Source organism: Notamacropus eugenii, chromosome 1, assembly GCF_028372415.1.
Source record: "Notamacropus eugenii isolate mMacEug1 chromosome 1, mMacEug1.pri_v2, whole genome shotgun sequence".
Taxonomy (NCBI): Eukaryota; Metazoa; Chordata; class Mammalia; order Diprotodontia; family Macropodidae; genus Notamacropus; species Notamacropus eugenii.
Genome location: NC_092872.1, coordinates 24,078,053 through 24,098,757, shown reverse-complemented (window position 1 = coordinate 24,098,757; position 20,705 = coordinate 24,078,053). Strand labels below are relative to the sequence as shown.

Sequence of the window (20,705 nt, the reverse complement as noted above, 5' to 3'; positions counted from 1 at the left end):
TAACAAAAGGAGGAGTTTAATTTAAGTTTAGATACATAGACATGTCTTCTTTCATACACATAAAATTGTTTGGAACTTTCATAACCAGATGTGTAGGAAAATAAACTAGAATGAACTATTATGGTACATACATTTCGCATTCAATCAAAGACTCAGACTTTCAAGACTCAGCAAATGGTCATCCAAACATTATTCAGAAGCCTCCAATAATATGTGATATACTATTAATATGTATTAATATCATAATAATATGTTATATGCTAATAATACTATTAATATATGCTTTACTATTAATATACTGTTAATATGTAGTGATTTTGAGTTCCTACCAATGCATCCCTCTCACATATCACACAGATTTTTTTTCCCTAAGAAGATTCAAATTAAATCTTGAACCTCATTTCTTAAAGTCACAAGAGATGAAAATGGAGACAGTGCTCCCTTGGCAACACTTTTTAAAAGGCTGATGTCAAATATTTTGTTTGAGAAAACTTTGGCTTACTTTACAGATGAAGAAGAGGATATGTGGGTTTGACAGTAACCAAATACTTTTAAAGCAGTAGCCATTCTAAGTGAACATTCTAGGTCAATGTCGAGACTCATCTGTGAGTCTTAAGATCAGAGCAAGAACTTCTTTAGGAAACCCCTAATTTGAAAAGGAGACAAAAGGTTTCCACTCAGTTCTAAAAAGGCTTTCACTCTAAAACTGGCCTATAATGATGAACTAACTGATGATTGACAAGTGAGTAAAAAAAAGATTTGATTAGAAAATGTGTTTTATATATTGTGTGTGGTTATGTGCTTGTGCGTAGTTTGTCCTTCATTCTCAAAGAGAACCGTGACATCAAGAAGATGATGCCATGACTTGCAGATGAATTGATTTAAGTGAGGGAGGGCCGTGCAAAGTCACCAACCTTAGTTTCTACTCCAGAGCCATCCAGGTTCAGTGACCAGATATAGATCAGGACAACTGGAGATAGCCCAAGATACATTGGAAGACCTTTGCCCTTTTAAGCTAAGGTCTTTGGCATTCTCACTCTGACTGAGGCAATGCCTATCCAGTGATTAGGGCTATTTACAAAGTGAACCAAGGGATGGCCCCTTTACTGGGGATGGCCCCAATAAACCCCAGGATATCAGGTTGGGTTTCAACCATCAAAATTTACCTTCCTTTAGGCAGAGAACCCTTAGGTAAGGGCATGATATAAGAGGAGAGGAGAGGGGAAGCGAGGGGAGGGGCTGTGTTGTCCAACTGGAACTGGCCAATTGGGTCCCTAGTGAGCACCTCTGACTATTTACAGGTTGTGGTTTGTCTTTTACATGCACTCAGAAGGAGAGTGAAAACATCACTGGACTTAGGAACAAAAAAATCTGGATCCAAGTCCTACTTCCGACCTTTAACTGCTATGTGACTATAGACAAATCCTTTATCCCCTTCGATTCTATTTCCTTATGTGTTCAATGGTTATAATCTTTCCTATTTTGTTTTATTCACTTTATAAACATTAAAACACTGTACAAATTAGTTATGTTATAGTATTTTCAAACAAAAATATAACTAATACTTAGGTACATAATCTTATATCAATATTTTTATGCATTTGATGAATGCTGGTATTCCCTCCAATGATGTGGATATGTAATTGGATAATATATATGTGTGGGTATGTGCATATGTGTGTATACACACTATATAAAATGTATATGTATATACTTAGGCTCCAAGAAGCCATGACTTCTCTCTGGGCCCTCCATCAGCTATCATAGATGGCAGCCCCTCTGAGCCATAGTAAACCATCTTTGTAAACTGTCATGGCTGAAAAACATTTATCAGTTTGGGGCCAACCCTCTGCTGATGAGCCTACCTACACCTTATGGAGACTGGTCCTTGAATGGCAAATATAGACCTGTCACTAGAACCAAATGCAAAGTTTTTCCAGTCTAAAATGTCCTACTGGAATTTGACTATCATTGACCTGTCCTTTAACACTCTAGGGTCACATCTCTGCCACTATGCAGGTTCATAGTGGGATTTCACTCAAGGATACATGTATATGATATATATATATATATAATGCCTATTTTTCATTGTTTTATGGGTGGATACATGTAAAATTTATATAATAAATTATACAATAGGGCATTATAATAATATGAAAGATTATACAATACTATATATTCATACATATATTTATAGATACATATGTGTATCTATACATATGCATATCTATGTGTATAGATTTATTATACGTATACACATATGCATCATATATGTATATATGTGCGTGTGTATATATATTTGTGTATGTATATATGTATATACACACACATATCTGGAAATGGTTTTGAGTGAATCGGTCTAGCCTTGGCACTGTACTTAAATTATCTCAGACAAATTAGTGTCTAAGCTATTCCTGAAGATCACTGGGGAAGCAGATTCTACTGTGTCCCTGATATTTGAAAAGTGCCAGTTGCTACCATTTGACACTCTGTATAACAAGGGTGGAGTGGTTTCTAAAGCTCTTGCCCATTTAGGTTCCAGGCTCTGAGGCACAGGCTTTACGCTGTGGGGGTGCCCCTAATCATGAACTGCCAAGAAACCCTGAGACTCCTATTCTACTGGCACAGGTTCATGATCCTCCAAAGAGAAGTGTTTTTAATGGAATCAGTCATCACAACCCTTCACTTCCCTTTCTTCATTCCAACTTCCAAACCTGCCCCAGGTCTCTGCAGCAATGAGCCAGAATCAGGAGGAAGCAGGGAAAGGTTTTAAGCCTTGGCTGCTGAGACACCCAAAGAACACAGCTCTTTGACAGTGACTTCAGTTTACAAAATATTGGATCTTATAATATCCCTCCATATGCCTCCATCCCAAGTACAACAATCCCCTGTTGACGAAAATAGAAAGTGTGAAGGTCATAGAGCCATTATTTTTACACCCTGCCCTCTTTGGGCATTAAATGATCGCTTTTCACCATTGGTGGTCAGAATGTGGTGGCCTCTTGTTTGCCATGGCTCTCAGCAATACCATTGCATCTGCTTTCCTTTGGCTACCCTCCTCCAGGGGCATCCATTCAGAGGCCACAAATCTCTGAGCCCTTTCTCCCTCCATCGTGATTCTTGATGAGATTGGCAGCCCTGAGCTTTGAACTACCCGTTCTGACAAGCTCCAGGATCCATACCAGCCACCAGGACCTCCCACCGGTTCCCTTGTCTACACTTCATCACCCCATTTCTGAGCTTTCCCTGCACCCGTGGCCTGATGGTGTGATTTGTGTGCAGGTGTCCAAGAGGCTGTGGTGAGCTGCCTGAACAAACAGACGCGGGAGACCGCAGATGAAAGCCTGTGCGTGACTAGCCGCCGGCCACCGAAGCTCCTGAAATCCTGCAATCTGGATCCCTGCCCATCAAGGTAAGCTACTTGTGGGCCCACACTCTGCAAAGCAAGGGGCCAGGCTGGGTGCATCCTTCCCCAAGGCACCCAAAAGCAGAACCCTTCTTGTTCCCCGATGTTTTGAATACCAATTAGCATCAGCTCAAACTGCTAGTGGAATCCACTTAAATTTAATTGAAACCAGGGCTTTTGAATCCTGGCCCAGTGGGCGTTCACGTCCTCCAAAAGGCTGTCGTGGCTGGTGCGTCCGTGTGCCCCTGCTGCCGTGTCTTGGAAGGAACATCTCCATGATGCTTGTGGGCTGTTCTCCCAGGCTCTAACACCATTCTCACTAATTAGCCTATCCCTCAGGGCATTGGGAGTGGGGAGTTCGTGTTTTAGAGACCTGGGGCTTGCCATAGGATCTGGGTGGTATAACTGATCTGCTGTGAAATCCGTAGGCTCGCAGCATGCAGATTCGTTAGAGTGAGCTCTCCAGGGGGGTGTTATTCCACAGGCATAAAATCAATTAGGGCAATTCATTACGGAGTCCTGCCTGCGTTTCATTATTACACAATCTAAAGTCTTAGTTAATCAATCCAATCACTTCTAAAGTCCACATAATTTTATGGTGTCTTAAAATACTAGCTCTTCAGATACTCTTTTATAGCATAGTGCTCTGATGTGTCATTTTTCTTTGCAAGTGAATAGTTCAAAGGACTGGAACCAGGCTTTCAGATCTGCTAATGGGATGAAAAAAAATGTCCCTGCACAAGGAGTTGATATCCTGGATGTAATGGGGTGGGGGAATTTAGCTTCTGAGTCTAAGTACTGAACATGTCTGTTCAGGGATGGGTGTTTCTCGTGGGGTAACAGAAATTTGGGGAATGGTACCTAAGTGCCTTTCTCAGGGGTCTAACATACTCTCTTCTCTGGAGATGATGCACCCTTTACTTGTAAGAATAATGCCGTTCACATAATGGAGAGAGTACTAGATTCTTAGATGGGAGAGGGGAAGGCAAGAAGGATTTTTGAGCCCCTGCTGTATGCCAGGCATACCTTTGCAATTGTTATCTCATGATTCTCGGGACAGCCCTGGGAAGTACATATTATCATTATCCGCATTTTACAGTTGACAAAACTGAGGCAGCCAGAGATTAAATGACTTGCCTGGGTTCACACAGCTATCAAGTATCTGAAGCTTCATTTGAACTTCAGGTCTTCCTAATTTCACGACTGGTACCACCCAAGTTGGGCAGTCTAAGGTTCAAGTTTTCCTATTGATAATAACCACTACTAGCCTTTATACAGTGCTTTATGTTTGCCAAATACTTGACACAGTTATTTCACTTGAGCCGTCTAGCTCCTATAAAATAGATGCCATCAAAGGATTATTAGATGTTCATTTTACTCAGGAGAAAAACTAAGGCACTGAAAGGACTTGAACACATGGCTTCCTGACTCTACCTTGTTAGCTTATTATCCCAGGGATGTGCTAGTGCCACCTCATATCAACTCTGGAAAGCCTATTGTGAAATTTTCAGTAAGTGTGATTATTTCCACCTTAGAAATCAGCAAATGTTTGATTTATTCTTTTATTGATTTCCTAGACTTAAGAAAATGACAGAAAAAATGTTAACTATGTTGATTAAATTTTAAAAGTATGTTCTGCTTTTTTGAAGAGCAGGTTGTTAAACAGTTACAACCACACCCCTTCTTTCTTATGAGTTATGTAATCTTCAAGTCATTTAACCCTCCTGTGCCTTAGTTTGCTCATCTGTTAAAGATAATAATGCTTCTGCTATGCTGCCCCTCTTTCTGTAGCATTATTGACAGGATCAAATGAGATGATGTTTGTAAAGAATTTTATAAGCTGTGCAGTACTATATCAATTATGTTATCCTTATAATTTCATTTTCCCCTTTGGTGCTTGATGCAAGGGAGAGTGGAGGCAAGCACTGTCACCATGCTCTCTCTGGAACAGAGCTGCAGCACCACATCACCAACTGCCCTTTGGATGCCTCAAACTAGATTCCCTGAATTCCTCTAAAACTCAACATGTTCACAGTTGAACCCGTTATCTTCCCATTTCTCTAACACTGTTGAGGATACTCACCATCATCATCCCAGTCACTCAGGCTCACCAACCTTGGTGTCATCCTTAGCTCCTCATATTATATATCAAATCCTTTGCCAAATGTTGTCATTTCTCATCTTTCATATACATCCCCTTCTTTCCACTCATAAAATCACAACCATAGTTCGGACCTTTCTCACCTCTTGCCTGAACTATTACATTAGCTTTCTAACTGGTCTCTGCCTCAAACTTCTCCCCACTCCAATCTATCCTCCACTCAGCTGCCAAAATAATTGCCCACCCACAGTTTAAGACATTCTGAAGAGTTCAGGAGTGGAAAAAGTTTAAGAAGCCCCCTTCAAAGAACATGGATCTAACCATGTAACCGCCACCCCCAAGTCAATGAGCTCCAGTTGCTCCCTCTTACCTATAGGATCAAATGTAAAGTCAGTTGTTTGGCCACAACCTGGCCCCTTCCTACCTTTCCAGTCTTACTTTCCTGGATGTACTCTCTATTTCAGCAGTATTGTAAGAGAAGTATAGTACTTCAAAAAGGATACTGTCTCCTATTTCAGTACCCTTTTCAATAGCTGTCCCCCATGCCTGAAAGTCTCTCTCTGGCTTTCTTCAAGACTCAACTCAATTCCATCTATTCTGGGAAGCCTTTCCTGGTCCACACCCCCAAGCTACTAATCCAGTGCCTTCCTTTCTCAAAGTGCCTTCCATCATCTAGAGATGTACTCACTCTCTCTCTCTCTCTCTCTCTCTCTCTCTCTCTCTCTCTCTCTCTCTCTCTCTCTCTCTCTCCCTCTCTCCCTCTCTCCCTCTCTCTCTCTCTTCCTCTCTCTCTCCCTCCCTCTCTCTCTCCCTCTCCCTGTCTGTCTCTGTCTCTCTCTCCCCCTCCCCCTTTCCCTCTCCCTCTCTCCCTTTCTCTCTCTCCCTGTCTCTTCCTTTTCCTCTCCCTCCCTCTCTTCCTCTTTCTCTCTCCCCTTCTCTCTCTTCCTCTCTCTCTGTAATCTGCCTAGTTGCTTGCATAAAATGAGTTAATACATGAAAAACATTTTTCAATCTTTAAAATACTGTATTAATGCTAGTGCTGATGGTGATGCTGATGTCATCCCCATTAGGATGAGAGCTCCTTAAAAGCTGGGATCACATTTTCCCCCTTTCTTTATGTCCTTAGCATTTAGCACAATGCCTAGCACATAGAAAACATTTAATAAACGCTTGTTGACTTGCCATCCTGTCAATCCCTTTAACTATGTCCTCTCTCTACGAGCATCCTGAACCTCTCTGATCACAATTTCTTGGCTGCCCTTTACTCCAGAAGCCCTCCATTCCTAAGAAGTGAATTCCCATGAACTTTGTCATCTTCTGCAAAACCAGTGAATATTGGAAAAATTCAGACCAAATAGAAACCAGAGCACCAGCTCCTTGTCTCTTTCCAACCTTCAGTTCTTGTCAGTCTCTAGAAAGGAGCACTATGATTTTTCAGCACCACCCATGCCCACCCCACCTTCTCAGGTTCCACTCTCCGGCAGCATGATCAGCCAGCTTTAACTACACAACCCAAGGGAGGTCTCAGAAGTAGAATCAAGAGATCTGAGTTCAAATCCCAGCTTCACACCTGTCAGCTGTGTAGCCTTGAGCAAGGGACTTTTTTTGGTGGACCTCAGCTGTTTAGTCATATGCAGAATGAGAAGAGGTTGGACCAGATAATCTCCACAGTGGCTTCCAATGTTAAATCCTAGGGCTAGGGCCAGAGTTCCTTCCAGTCTGACCACCCTCCAACAGGGGTGGAAAGGTGATGTGAGTTGACTGCATACAGAGGCAGGAAAATAGCAGCAGCTGCTGCTTTATGCTGACAATTGCTATATTTTCTGCCCTGCTTATTTCTTCAGTGTTACTATAAAAACAGACATAAGGCCCATTTCTAAACACAGCCCAGAGTCCTTATGACATCCAAACGCTGCGGTGTAGATGGCTCACCTCCAGCAGGAAGCAACTTGGAGCAGACAGCCTTGCACACCTGGAAGCATTTGGGAAAATCTTCCAAACACGTGGGCATCACTCTCCTTGTCCATAAAATACAGAACAGGACACACCACATTCTCTGCTGGCTCAGATAAATAACTCTGGTTAAAGTTCATAGTGAATCATTCATAGAAGCATTGATCTAGACCTCCAAAGCCATCTGCTCCAAGCCCCTCATCTAAATAATCAAATCAAAAAACATTTATTAAATGTTATGTGCCAGGCACCATTAAGTACCAAGGATACAAAAAGAGACAAAAGACTGTCCCTGTCCTCAAGGAGCTTAAAATCTAACAGAGGAGACAATGGGCAAACTAATGCAAATGAATATATAAGAAAGCATCCTCCACTCAGGATAAATAACACCTAATTAACTAAGAGGAGGCACTAGAATTAAGAGAGGTTGGGAAAGCTTCTTGTAAAAAACAGGATTTCAGTTGGTACTTATAGGAATCCATAATAATAAACCTTTCTAAGGTACCTGCTATGCTACTACCATTATACCACTATATTACTAGTGTTAGGCACTGTGCTGATGCTTTACAAATAGTGTCCCATTTAATCCTCACAAGAACTGTGGGAGGTGGGTGTTATTATCCCCATTTTACAGTTGAAGAAACTGAGGCAAACAAGTTAAGTCACTGTACAAGGTCACACTTCTAGTAAGTGTCCGAATCAGGATTTGAACTCAAGTATTCCTTACTCCAAGGCCAAGATTCTGTCTCTTGAAGAACACTAAAATAGATGGAAATAAGCAATTCTCCTCGCTACCCAAAAAAAAAGAAGAAAATGAGTATAAGTGTATGAGACAAGATTTGAATCCAAATTTCTTTGCTCCAAAGCCAATTACTTCTTCAGTTGTACTGATTATCCACACCTGATCCACAACAGACCTTCCCTTTGATTTAAGGGTAAGAATACTTTAAAATACGTTTACAATCTTCTCTAGATAAACTCATCACTGATAGGATTTGTTCCGTTTCCAACAGCCACCTCTCATTTTCTCTCAAGACCTTTCATTAGGTCACCTTAAGGGTTTGTCCAAAGTTCCAGACTCATAGAGTTGTTTTGGAAGACTCAAGTGGATAAAATCTGTTGAATTACTTGAGAATCAGTAAAGTATGGTAGAAAGTGTGATACAAGATTGCATCCTTTCAAAGCTCTGTGTTTTCACTAATTTCAATATTTACTCCTTCTACTGATACCAATACCTCCCCCCTCCAAGCTTGGTAAATGAGGAGTTTAATCAGTGCAACAGGGGAAAAATCCATCACCCCATGGTATCAGTCAGACTGCTGCATGAGAAACAGATTTGAAATCTGTCAGTGGGCGCATCCCCAAACCTTGCTATTTTAGAAGAATCTGCCATTATTTGTACTCCCAGGAATAGCCTTTGAGAACATGGCGTCACCTTGCCAGGAGGTATCAGTGTAGTTTGATATTATTACAACTACTAATATTAGCATAACATATTTCCTAATCCAAAGGCAAGGATCTTGTCACCGGGGTTGGGTGGAGCAAGTCTGTTCTATTGAACCTTTCAGGGTGGCCCCAAGGGGAAGGCCCTCTGCCCCCTGAGAGCAGGAAATTGTTTTAAGGTGTAGGTGGGAAAGGAAACAGGATTGGGAGGAGTAAGCAGATGAGTTCCTAATTGTAGGCTATTTTCCTCCAACTTCTGACGACTTTTTCCAAAATTTCCCTCCTGGAGAGAGCATCAGAATGACTGTTTTTTTCTTTGTTTTAATTCTTTACCTTGGAAATAAATGGTTTTATACTCAGGGAGGAAGAGGAGGGAGGGGAAAGGAAAACTATAAGAAAGGGCACAGAAGCAAATCAGTTATTGTTACTTCTTTGTTAAAGTTGATGTCAGTGTCAAAAATAATTTAAATTTAGAAGTGTGAGAGAAAAGGAAATTATTCTAGAGCCTGTCAGTCCCAAGAGATTTGGCTCTTTTATTGTCATTTTTTAATCGACAAGTACTTATTAAGTATTTGCTGGGGTGCTAGGCACTGTGCAAAGTGTTCAGAATATAAAGAAAGGCAAAGTAAGGGCCCTGCCCACAAGGAGCTCATGTTCTAATGAGGGAGATAGAATGTCAATAACTGTGTGTAGATATACACAAAATATATCTAAGGTATATAGAAGATAACGTTTGAGGGAAGGCACTTGGAGATGGGGGAGGGGAGTATGAGAAGGTTTCCTGCAGACGGTAGGCCTGAGCGAAGGGAAAAGAGGAGTGGGATCAGAATGGGACACAGGAGCAGATCAGCTCTTACTGTTATTCATTAAAGTTTATAGCAGTTTTTCAAATAGGTTTAGTTTGGAGATGTGAAACAAAAAAAAGAGGTCCAGAGCACAGCAATTTTATGAGACTTCCTCTAGTCCTTAGACCAGTGACCTCCAAAATGTTTTGACTGTGTACCCCCAGCAGTAAAACACAAGGGTGAATCCTAGCTCTACATATATTTATTAATTTATAATGAACCAGACCTAAAGTCAAGAAGACCTGTGTTCAAATCCAGCCTCAGATACTTACTAGCTGCGTGACCTAGGACAAGTCACTTGAGCCTGTTTGCCTCAGTTTCCTCATCTGTAAAATGAGCTGGAGAAGGAAATAGCAAACCACTCCAGTATGTTTGCCAGGAAAACCCTAAATGGGGTCACAAAGAGTCAGACACAATTGAAATGACTAAACAACCACAAAAATACATGTACTCTTATGTTGATAAGTGTGTATTATAAGAGACACAAAAAGTAGACATTTGAAAAGGACGAGATAGATAAAATAATATTTAGTTCTAGAATCAATAGGGAATTCCTGGAGTTTATTGAATGTGGGGGAGGAGGGTGACATGAAGGAACCAGCACTTTAGGAGAATCACTCTGGCAGCTGAGTGGAAGATAGATTGACTAGAAGGCAGAGAAGAGACTATTACATAATCTAACAGGGGTGGGAACCTGCAGCCTCAAGGCCACCCTCTAGGTCCTTAAGTATGGCCCTTTGACTGAATCTAAACTTCAGAGAACAAATCCTTTTATTAATTTATTATCCCCACCCTTGATAGGAGAAAGGTTATGTGAGCCCGAAGTGGGCTGTGTGAGTGGAAAGGAGACAGAAGCAAGAGATATACAGAACACAGAAACTACAAGATTTATGAGCAGATTGGATATATGGGGTGAGTGGATATAAGAAGATGACATCAGAGGCTGTAAACCTCCAAAGTAGGGGCTGGGCTTCACCTCAAGGGTGGCATGCTCTGATCCCAAACGATGTGTAATCAACCAATCAGAGTGGGGAAATGGGCTAAATCCCACCCTCCTAGGGTTAAGTAGTCATGGGGCTCATCTCCAAGACCACCATGCCTAACCTTACATTCCCTACATTCATCTGTTCCACTCCCTCTTACTCCTGTGCAAGACTTCACCTTGCTGTTCCCTTAGGGAAGTTTTAACCTAACCACTATCAAAGTATCTATATATGCAACAGCTATCCACAGACCACTGGGGAAATTCCACAACATACCCATCTTCTCTGTCCCCCACTCAGCTGATGGTTATGGAACTGAAGTCAGAAGACATCGGTTCATTTCCCAACTCTAACACATTATCAGTTGGATGACCTTGGGCAAGTCACTACCAGTCCTCAGAGGTTGGGTTTTGTCTCCTGACTGGAGGGATAGTGTTACCCTTGACAAACTAGGGAAGTTGTAAGATGGATGGACTTGAGGGGAGAAATGAGATCTGAAGTATAGATCACAACTTATCCATGCCTGCTTATCCTATGAGACTCGCTTTGTCTCATCAGAAACAAAGAGAGGGGGAAGGGCTCTTGCTAGTCATTTTTGAAACCTTATTTTCTCACTCTCTGATTACTTGATCATGTACCTTTTGGGGTCAGGCTTTAGACATCTTGGAGCTCATCCATGACCCCAAGAGTATCCAGGCCTCACTTTGGAGATAATAGCTTTTGTACATTTCCTGAGAAATGACCCAAGATTTAAAATTTTCTCAGGCACCTGTAAATCTTTTGAACTGTAGGTCAGGCAGCCTGGTAAAGGGAAGATCCTAAATTTAAAGGTTAAAGAGCCAGATTTGGAACACTGGTTGACATGTCCTAGCCAATTGGACTTGGACAGATCATTTAAACTCTCTGAACCTTAGCTTATTCACCTGTAAAATGGAGATAATTTTGATTGCCCAGCTTGCAGTGGAGAGAGTTCAAAAACCCCTAAAGAGTTTTATCAACATGCTGTAGCTTATTTTGCTTTTATCAAGACCTATGATTTTATCAGTATTTGGAATATCCCTTGTAGAAACTCCATTGACAAAGATCCGGCAACTTATCTATGATTCAGTCAGCGTTATAAATAGTTTCTTGGGCATTGAGAGGTTAAATAATTTTCCTAGGCTCACAACAACCAACCTATGTCAGAAGCAGTATTCAAATCCAATTCTTAAGGCCAGCTCTCTATCCACTATGGCACACGAGTTCGTTGTTGCTTCTGTTTTGGTTATTTTTACCACCAATCCTGGGAAGGGACATGTAACAACAACGACCCCGGCATACACAGGAGGGCCTGCTGTACAGATTGTTAAATCTGCTTTTCTAAAAGGAAAGCAACTTTTGAGGGGTCACCAATCTACTTTAATCAAGCACATGTATCATTCACTGAGTTCAGGGGAAAAGCACCCTGAACTTCAGGGAAAATACAAAGCAAGCAAACAGAAAGACCAACATATAGGACTTCCAACTGTTAGACCATAAGCAATACATACATCACAAATCAACTGACAGGTTCATCTATCTGACCATACATATGTAGTTACCAGAGAGAAAAGCACCAACATCTGGGTTTTTAAAGCTGGGGGCTCCTTAGCGGCTACCCAGAGTCTCATCTGGCCAAACAGTTCCAATGAGTAAACCCCCAAAACAAACCCTTACTTCAGAATATGTATACACTTTTCAGAGCCAGAGGACATCATAACCCTGAGAACCAGTGCCTCATTAGAAATTAACAAAAGGAGTGGGCCTTTCTACAAACCAAATCTCCTCTAATCAAGCTTCCCTTAATGGGCAGGCCCATTATTGGGTGGAGAAGATCTTTAACCCTCATTAACATAATTAACATTACAGGAAAGAAGCTTTCTCCAGTCTTCACATCCATCTACAGCCAACTAGATGAGTATTCCAGGTTAGTAAGTTACTTAGGAGAAAATGTATGTACATGTATGTGCATACGTGTAGCTATGGTTAGCATGCCCATGTGTATTTCCTAGGACATTCAGTGAAAACAATAGGCTAAGTGTATTTAGGAGAATTATGTTTCAGATTATAAGGGATGGGGCCAACCTTCCAGGCAAGTAAAGTAGTAGGAAGGCTAGAAGACCCCCAGTTATGAGTAAAGGAATCTAAAAGTAGATTTGAGAAAGAAGAGGGAAAAGCATGGTGGCACCAAGAGAGAAGGAAGAACAGGGAAGCAGGACATCAATGCCAAAGTCTGAGCACTTCACAATTTTACTCAGGGCTAACCTGAAAAAGTAGCATTTTTTGATTGTGTGTCTTCTATTAAAATCTATGGGCATTTTTTTTGCAATTTGATGGCAAAGAAGTTATCATAACAGGATAGGTATTTTCTGTCCACCTCCATGTGAGTAATGTGTCTCCTGGCTCCATACAACCACCTCCAGCCTCAGTGGTGCTGTGAACACACTGATTAATTGACTCCAAGAAGAAATGTCAAATGAAAAAGCATTTATCATTAGGAAATAAATAAGCCTCTTGTTCCCAGTAAGGATGTTGTTCAATTCTTGTCGTCTCACTTTTAGACACTGGGGGAAAAGAACAACTTTTTTTCTTAAGTGCATGCCCTCCCCCTAACATTGGGAGATAAATACTCAGAGGATGCTATATGATATTTGTAAGTGTTCTAGTTGGTTGTAGAGAAAGACTGTATCTTAGTAGAAAAAACGGGGATATGGAGTCAGAAGTCTCCTCATGGGTTTTAATCCAGTCTCCAGAATTCTTGAGCCTTTAGACCGGGCCTGGGGAACCTGTGACCTCAAGGCTCCAGGTTCCCCACCCTGCTTTGGAATAAGGTGTTCTCCTGCATGTAGTACCCAAAGTCTTACAAAGAATTCATAAAAACTTACCACAAGCTGTGAGGTTGACTATATAATTATTATTATTTTCATTTTATAAAGATCAGTCTCAAGGAAGTTAGGTGATTTGTCCAACGTCATCCAACATATGAGTATAGGATCTGGGAAATGAACCCAGATCTTCTGACTTTAATACCAGGTTCTTGCCACTCTGCCACACTGACTCCCTCAGCCTGTTTTCCCATCTCAAAAAAGGGGCACAATAATACTTCCAGTAAATCTTTCACAGAGTTGTGAAGTGTTTTATAAACCTTGAAGTGCTGGTAGACATGGGCATTTCACTGAATGTGTCAGAAGCCTTCCTTGAGGTTTTCAAAATGTTAAGGTCATCAGCACTGCATTTTGGCTGCCATCTATGCCCTTGTTTTCACTATACCACTGACACACTTCTCTGATCCTACATCCATCTTGTGGATGAAGTCCAGTCTCCTTTTCAGCTTTAGACCTAACTCATTTTCCATCTCCAAGATATAAGTACAGATGGTCCAACCCAATGTCCATCCAACTGAGTAGCATAATCTGAGCATACATACTGTTTATCTTTTTGTTTCATTCTACATTGATAGTTATAATAGTCTATGCTCTTTTCAGTGATTACAGATGTTTAGGAGGTAAGAAGCATCATAGAGTAGTGGAGTTCTGGATTTTGTGTTCAAATCTACCTCTTACACTGTGTAACCCTAGGCAAGTTAGTTAACCTCTCTTAAACTCAGTCTCTTTATATGTAAAATGGAGATAATGACTGTATTATATGTCTTTGAATTGTGAGGATCAAAAGGTATAATTAGATAAATCATTTTGCAAACTTTAAAGTGCTGTATGAAGGTCAATTTGTGTTGACTATTACTACTGATTACTGTTCATCCAGCTAGTATTTCCTTTGTGGATTATTAGGCTACATTCTTTTGAGTGGTTGTACATCTCATTGACGAGAATCCAGCTTAATAATCCACATAGGAAACACTATGGACAGTAATCAGTAGTAGCAATCAGCAAAAATCTGTTGATTTGTTCGGTTGTGTCCAACTCTTCATGACCCCATTGGCAAAGATCCTGGAGTGGTTTGCCATTTCCTTCTCCAATTTACTTTACAGTTACATGTCCAGTCAGTAAAAACAAATCTCACAGAGGGGCACATAGGTGGTATGCAATGGATAGAGCACTGGACTTGGAATCAGGAAGACTTATCTTCATGAGTTCAAACTCAGACTCAGACACTAGCTGTGTGGCCCTGGGCAAGTTACTTAACCCTGTTTGCCTAAGTTTCTTATTCTGTAAAATGAGGTAACTATAGTATTTCAGGCCACGATATATAATCAGTACAATATAACCCATCTCAATGATGTCAGACTCAAATAGAAATAGATCCCTACTGTAACATACTGAATGAGAAAACCACAAATTAACATTATCTGTGTTGTATTATTTTTTTTAAAACATTTCCCAATTACATTTTAATCTGGTTCTGCCCCCAATCAGGAGAATTTGACCCCTCTAATCTCTAGACAGGAGCAGCTGGAAAACCTCATCATCTTTAGGGAATCTCACCCCCAAAGTTTAACAACTACATTTTCTTATTTTTCCCAATTGAGGCACGGTAATCATGCCCTCAGAGATCATCTCCCTGCTTTGGAGCAGCAAAGGCATGAGCGGCACAGGGAAGTCGACAAGCACTACGATGGAGGGGAGGGGAGAGAGACCAAGACTGTTATTAATTATAAGTATTTGATAGCTTGGCCAGCGTGTGTTGAAAAGATTTGGTAAACGTGTGTGGAGGAGGGGAAAGAAGTAAGCAATGAAAGCCAGATGGCTGAAAATGAAGGAAATTCCAAGCAATTTCTCCAGCTTTGTTCTTACATACTTTCAAAACTAAACTTTTATTCCAGTGCAACAAAAAACAGCTGAATGGTGGAGAACAGATAAACAGTGAAGAATGAGGTCCATAGTTCTAGTATAGTGTTTGGTTCTTTCTCCCTTCTCACTTTCCTCAAACTTAGAGTTGATCTTAGAAAAGATAAGAATCAGAAAATAAGTTTGTGTATCTCTGCCCAGAAAGGTAAAGTTAAGAACCAAAGAGAATTTCAGGCTTAGAATTCACCTAATCTCAGCTTCATAAGACCTTTTTTGATCCTACAGAGTACCTGTAATTGGCTGACATGGTCCAAAGTTTTTAGCTACTATAGGAGCCCATTATTTCCAGTTTCAGTTTTTCTATTTACAAGATTATAGAATCATAGACTTAAAGCTGAAAGGGACTTAGAGCACACAGAGTCCAACATCCTCATTTTACACATGAAGAAACTGAAGCCCCAAGAAGTCATACCTCTACTTCCTGAGGGAAGTTTGGAACCCAGATCTTTGTAACGCCAAGTCTTGTGCCCTGTCCACTGCAACTAACAACTTAATATAAGACACTCATCTCACCAATTGTAACTAATCTAACTTGAAAGTTTTAAGATTTAGAACTAGAAAGAAATTCAATTTGGTGCTTATTTTTTTCAATTATCAAGATTCCCCACTCCCTCCCATTCCCACCCCCCCAAAAAAAAAAAACCTTGCAACAAATATGCATAATTAGACAAAACAAATCCCCATACTGGCTATCCACAAAAATGTGTTCCTCCTTCTGTGTATTAGTCAATCACCTCTTTAGTCAGGAGGTGGGTATAGCATCCTTCATCATTAGACCTCAGAAATCACAAGCACTTAAGGTCTCAAAATTATTCATCTTTGTAATGTTGATGTTATAAATTTCAACAAACATTGATCAGGTAGGAAGGGAATAAATATTTATATGGTGCCTACTATGCACCAGGCACTTTAACTATTATCTCATTTGATCTTCACAATATCCCTGAGAGGTAGGTGCTGTTATTATGCCCATCGTACAGTTGCAGCAAATGAGACAAAGAGAGGTTAAGTGACTCGCTTGCCCAAGGTCACACAGCTAGTATATATCTGAGGTCAGATTTGAACTTAGGCCTACTACTTGTCTAAGTGCAAAACTATGTCCTGGGAATACAGAAAGGACGATGGAAAAACAGTTCTTGCCCTCAAGGCGGTTATATTCTGTTGGTGCAAACGTATCATGGGAAAGTAATGATAGAGAAAGTATGAGAGACCACTAAAAATTAAGGGAGTTAGGAACCTTTAGATGGTGGCACCTGAGCTGAGCCTAGATAGAAGCAAAGGACTCTACGAGGCAGAATTGAAGTAAGAGTGTAATCCAGGCATGGAAGGCAGCCAGTACAAAGGCATGGAGATAAGTTATGGCATGATGATCATGCGTTTGATGATGACGGCTTATGATAATTATTAGCATTTACATGGTGTTTTCTATGTGCCAGGCACTGTGCTAAGAGTTTTCCAAATACTATCTCATTTGCTCCTCACAACAACCTTAGGAGTTAGATACTATGATCATCCCCATTGTACAACTGAGGGAACTGAGGCCATTAGGTTAAATGATTTGCTCAGCATCGTACCTCTAGTAAGTACCTGAAGCCAGATTTGAACTCAGGAGGCTGAGACAGACGTGAGGATGACTCTGAGGTGGTAGACCTCTGTAAGTAGAAGAATGATAGTTTGCTCCAAAGAAATAGGGAGGTTTAAAATATAGAAGACAACATAATGGATTCTGTTTTGGACGTACTGAGTTTAAAATCATTACAAGATAATTCAGTTGGAAATGGAAGAGTGAAGATGGATAAAGGAGTGGGGAACTTGGTGGTACTGTAGATAGAATGCTAGCCCTGGAAGTGGAAAGAACTGAGTTACTGAGTTAATTTTGCCATCTTCCTCTCCCCTTTCATCTTCCCTTCCCCCTCCCCCATTCCTCTTTCTTCCTCATCCCTTTCTCTCTGCTAGAGACTCACAGAATTTTGGTTTGGAAAGAATCTTAAATTTATCAAGTTTAATTCTCATTTTACAGATGAGAAAACTGAATCCAAAAACAGGGGAAATGACTTGAAAAAGCCAGGATATGACCCTAGCTCTTCTGTCTTTACATTTAATGGTTGCTTTACTTACACAATGAAAGAAACATCCCTTTCCATGGCTTGTCCTCAAGGAGGTTGGAAAATAGAGTCCGTGAACAGTCAAGCTTTGATCTTTTCCCCTAACTGCCCCCATTCTTTGCACCTATTAGAAGCTGAGCCCAAGCTAAGTAATATTGGCCTCAATACAGATTTCTTTTTCACTTTTTATGAATTTCCAGGAGAGATGCTTTTGGTTTGAAGAGCCAGGGTTTCAATATTGTCTCTGGGTTTCAGCACTTACCCTGATGGGCACCTGGAGGTTTTGCCAAAGTCTTATTGGCTCTTTCCTTGTGCTTTCAAGTACTTAAAACAAAGCCCACCAAAGCTTATTGGCATCCCCAGGAATAATGTGCAGATTCAAAGGCTATGTTAAGGTCCGTTTAGGGGTTTAATGCTCTGGCTGATGTTGCTCAAACATGAATCCAGATGAGTCCCCAGGCATACCCCACATAAAGTTGATCCACAATAATGTAGTTAATACAGGATAACCAAGCCCCATCATTTTTAATACATTATTACTAAGCCCCTCCCTGAAATCAAGGTTCCAGCTGTATTGGCCTTCAGTCCTCCCTGGAGACCAGCACAACACAGCTCAACCCAAGCCTAGACACTAGTCAAGTTAGAGTGTGTTATTCTTTTGTTTTGTTAAATATCACAGAGAGATAATTAATTAAACACTAGTAAGGACAACTCAGTTATTTAAAACTATTTAAACCAAAAGGTATCAAGAGAATTGTTCCAATCTGCTGCTTTTGGAACAGAAATGAAAAAGAAAGTAAAAAGTATATTGAGGATTTTTCCTTCATTTTTGACCTAAATTTTAATCCTGTAGAATATAAGCTGTTTGAGTCCAGGAACTCTTTCCTTTGTTTTGTTGTTTTTGTAGCCCTGTATATTTGCCTTGCAAAAGCACAGTGTTTGCTACTAAACTTCTCATGGTCCAAAGTCATTATTCCAGTTGGTGGACTACTTTTCCAGAGTCCTGAGGAGGGGAGAATTGGGGATGTTCACGTTTTGAATAGCCAACCTCCACTTCTAGCCAGCAACCCTGCCCTAGGGTTCAGTACATTCCCATTACTGTGTTCCTCTGGGAAAATGGGTTATACCTGACTTCCCCAGATGCTGGGTTTACAAAAACTTCTGGGGGAAGCTGACTATTTCAGTCCTTTGTTCCATACATATATATGTGTGTATAGGCATACATCCATATACGTGTGTGTGCATGCACATATATATGTATATGTTCATATATGTATGAGCTTTGAGCTACCATACTTTTAGGAAGCTAATTAATAACATTAGGTCGGATTTGCCTGCATTTTATCTTTTATGACCAATTTCTTAACATTTCAATTAGATTACCTCCTTAAAATTGTGGTAATATTATTTCTATAAATGATGGTGCATTAGGTCCATGAAGCACCTCACCACTGCATTCTAACACAAGCATGAGCCAAATTCCATTTTTTTTCTATGAAGACAGACTTCTGTTTAGGTATCAATTTTATACCAGCACTACATACCCAAATTAGTGCTCTAAAATTAGCAAGAACATGTTCAAACTTGTACATCCTTTTGTATGAAGGAATTTACTGGGTACCTACACTTGAATGACTTTAAAAATTAAAGAAAGGGATTGAGAACTCTCTTCCCTCACAATACCTTAAAAGCAAACATTGTAAACCAGTTCACTTAAATCTACCCAAGAAAGATCTTGTCTCTGAGGTTAAATTCAATTTAATTTAGCCCATAGAGGTATGTGAGAGGTAAGAGAGAAACTTTCTCTTTGATTTTTTAACATCTATGCAAAATGGTCAGCCTCTCATTCACATCCTCAAATGACCCCTCACAGTGTTTTGTTTTTTGATTCATGGGTCATTTCTAGAAAAAAGGCTCTACTGACTACTTACCCCACCCACTCCTACTGGATACTGTAGGAAGGAAATTCGTGAAAAAAATGAATGGAAAAAATGTTGCTGCTTTTGAGAAAACACCTATTTTTTTATTTTCTTGAGTAAATTATTAATTATCCCAGATTCATAGGTTTATAGATTTAAAACCAGAAATGATCATAGAGGCCTCTTGTGCAATTCTCTCATTTTACAGATGAGAGAACTGAGGCCTACAGAGAGGAAGCAACAGGTTATAAAAGTGGTAAGACTCAATAATTATCTGACCCCAAACCCATTATTCTTTAAACAGTTCTATGATGCCTTTAAGATAGTACCATATTAAAAAACACTAATCCTATCCAAGTCCACATTTCCAAGATGACCACTTGAGAAACATTGTCCTAGCTCTGAGTATTTTCCCATTCTTTTCTCTTTCTTTTTTGTTTTATTTATGTTTTTAAAATAGATTTCTGGATTTTTTTTTTAGTATTATCCATCTTTTAATAAAGAAATGGAGTTAGGTAAAAAACAAAAAGCAAAAACCTAACATACTGTGTTCAGTAACATATGCTACATTCCATAAATGTAGTCTTGCATTTTTCCAATGAGGGGAGAGAGGTGGATTTCATCATTAGTCCATGATCAGGAAGACTGATCGTTGCTTTGAAGGAGTTTTCCTCTCTTGTAGTGTCATTGTCATTTACATGATCGTGGTCCATGGTATACACTGTTGTCTTGGTTCTGCTGTGTATCCATTCTGACAAGTCTTCTCAAGTTGGGTTTTTTTCAGTTATTATTCATGTTGGTTGTGTCTTATGGTGCAACAATATTCCATTACATTCATGGAATAGAATTTATTTAGTCACTCCCCGGTCTATCAGCACCTCACCTACTTTGTTCTGTCTTACTAGCACAAGTCGTACTGTGATAAATATATGCTTTCTTTCTGTCTTTTTCCTTATTCTTTATTCTTTGTCTTTGAATCCCAATTCATTTTGCATCATATTCACTTTATGTCACCAGCAAATTGTTTATCCATACTTCATGTCTTTATCCAAGTTGTTATGAGGACATTGAATGGGTGAGAGTCCAAGGTATTAGATGTGTCCCTCTCGATTGCTCACTTATTTTTC

General features: G+C 40.1%; 1 protein-coding gene across 6 annotated transcripts in view; it reads left to right on the top strand.

Annotated features, from left to right (window-relative positions):
* ADAMTSL1 (ADAMTS like 1) overlaps positions 1–20,705 on the top strand; it is a 1,091,970-nt gene that overhangs the window by 942,180 nt on the left and 129,085 nt on the right. For all 6 annotated transcript variants that reach the window (XM_072655697.1, XM_072655722.1, XM_072655679.1 and 3 more), the window contains one exon: positions 3,283–3,412. In XM_072655697.1, coding sequence (XP_072511798.1) covers positions 3,283–3,412 — 130 coding nt within the window. The remainder of the gene's footprint in view (positions 1–3,282; positions 3,413–20,705) is intronic.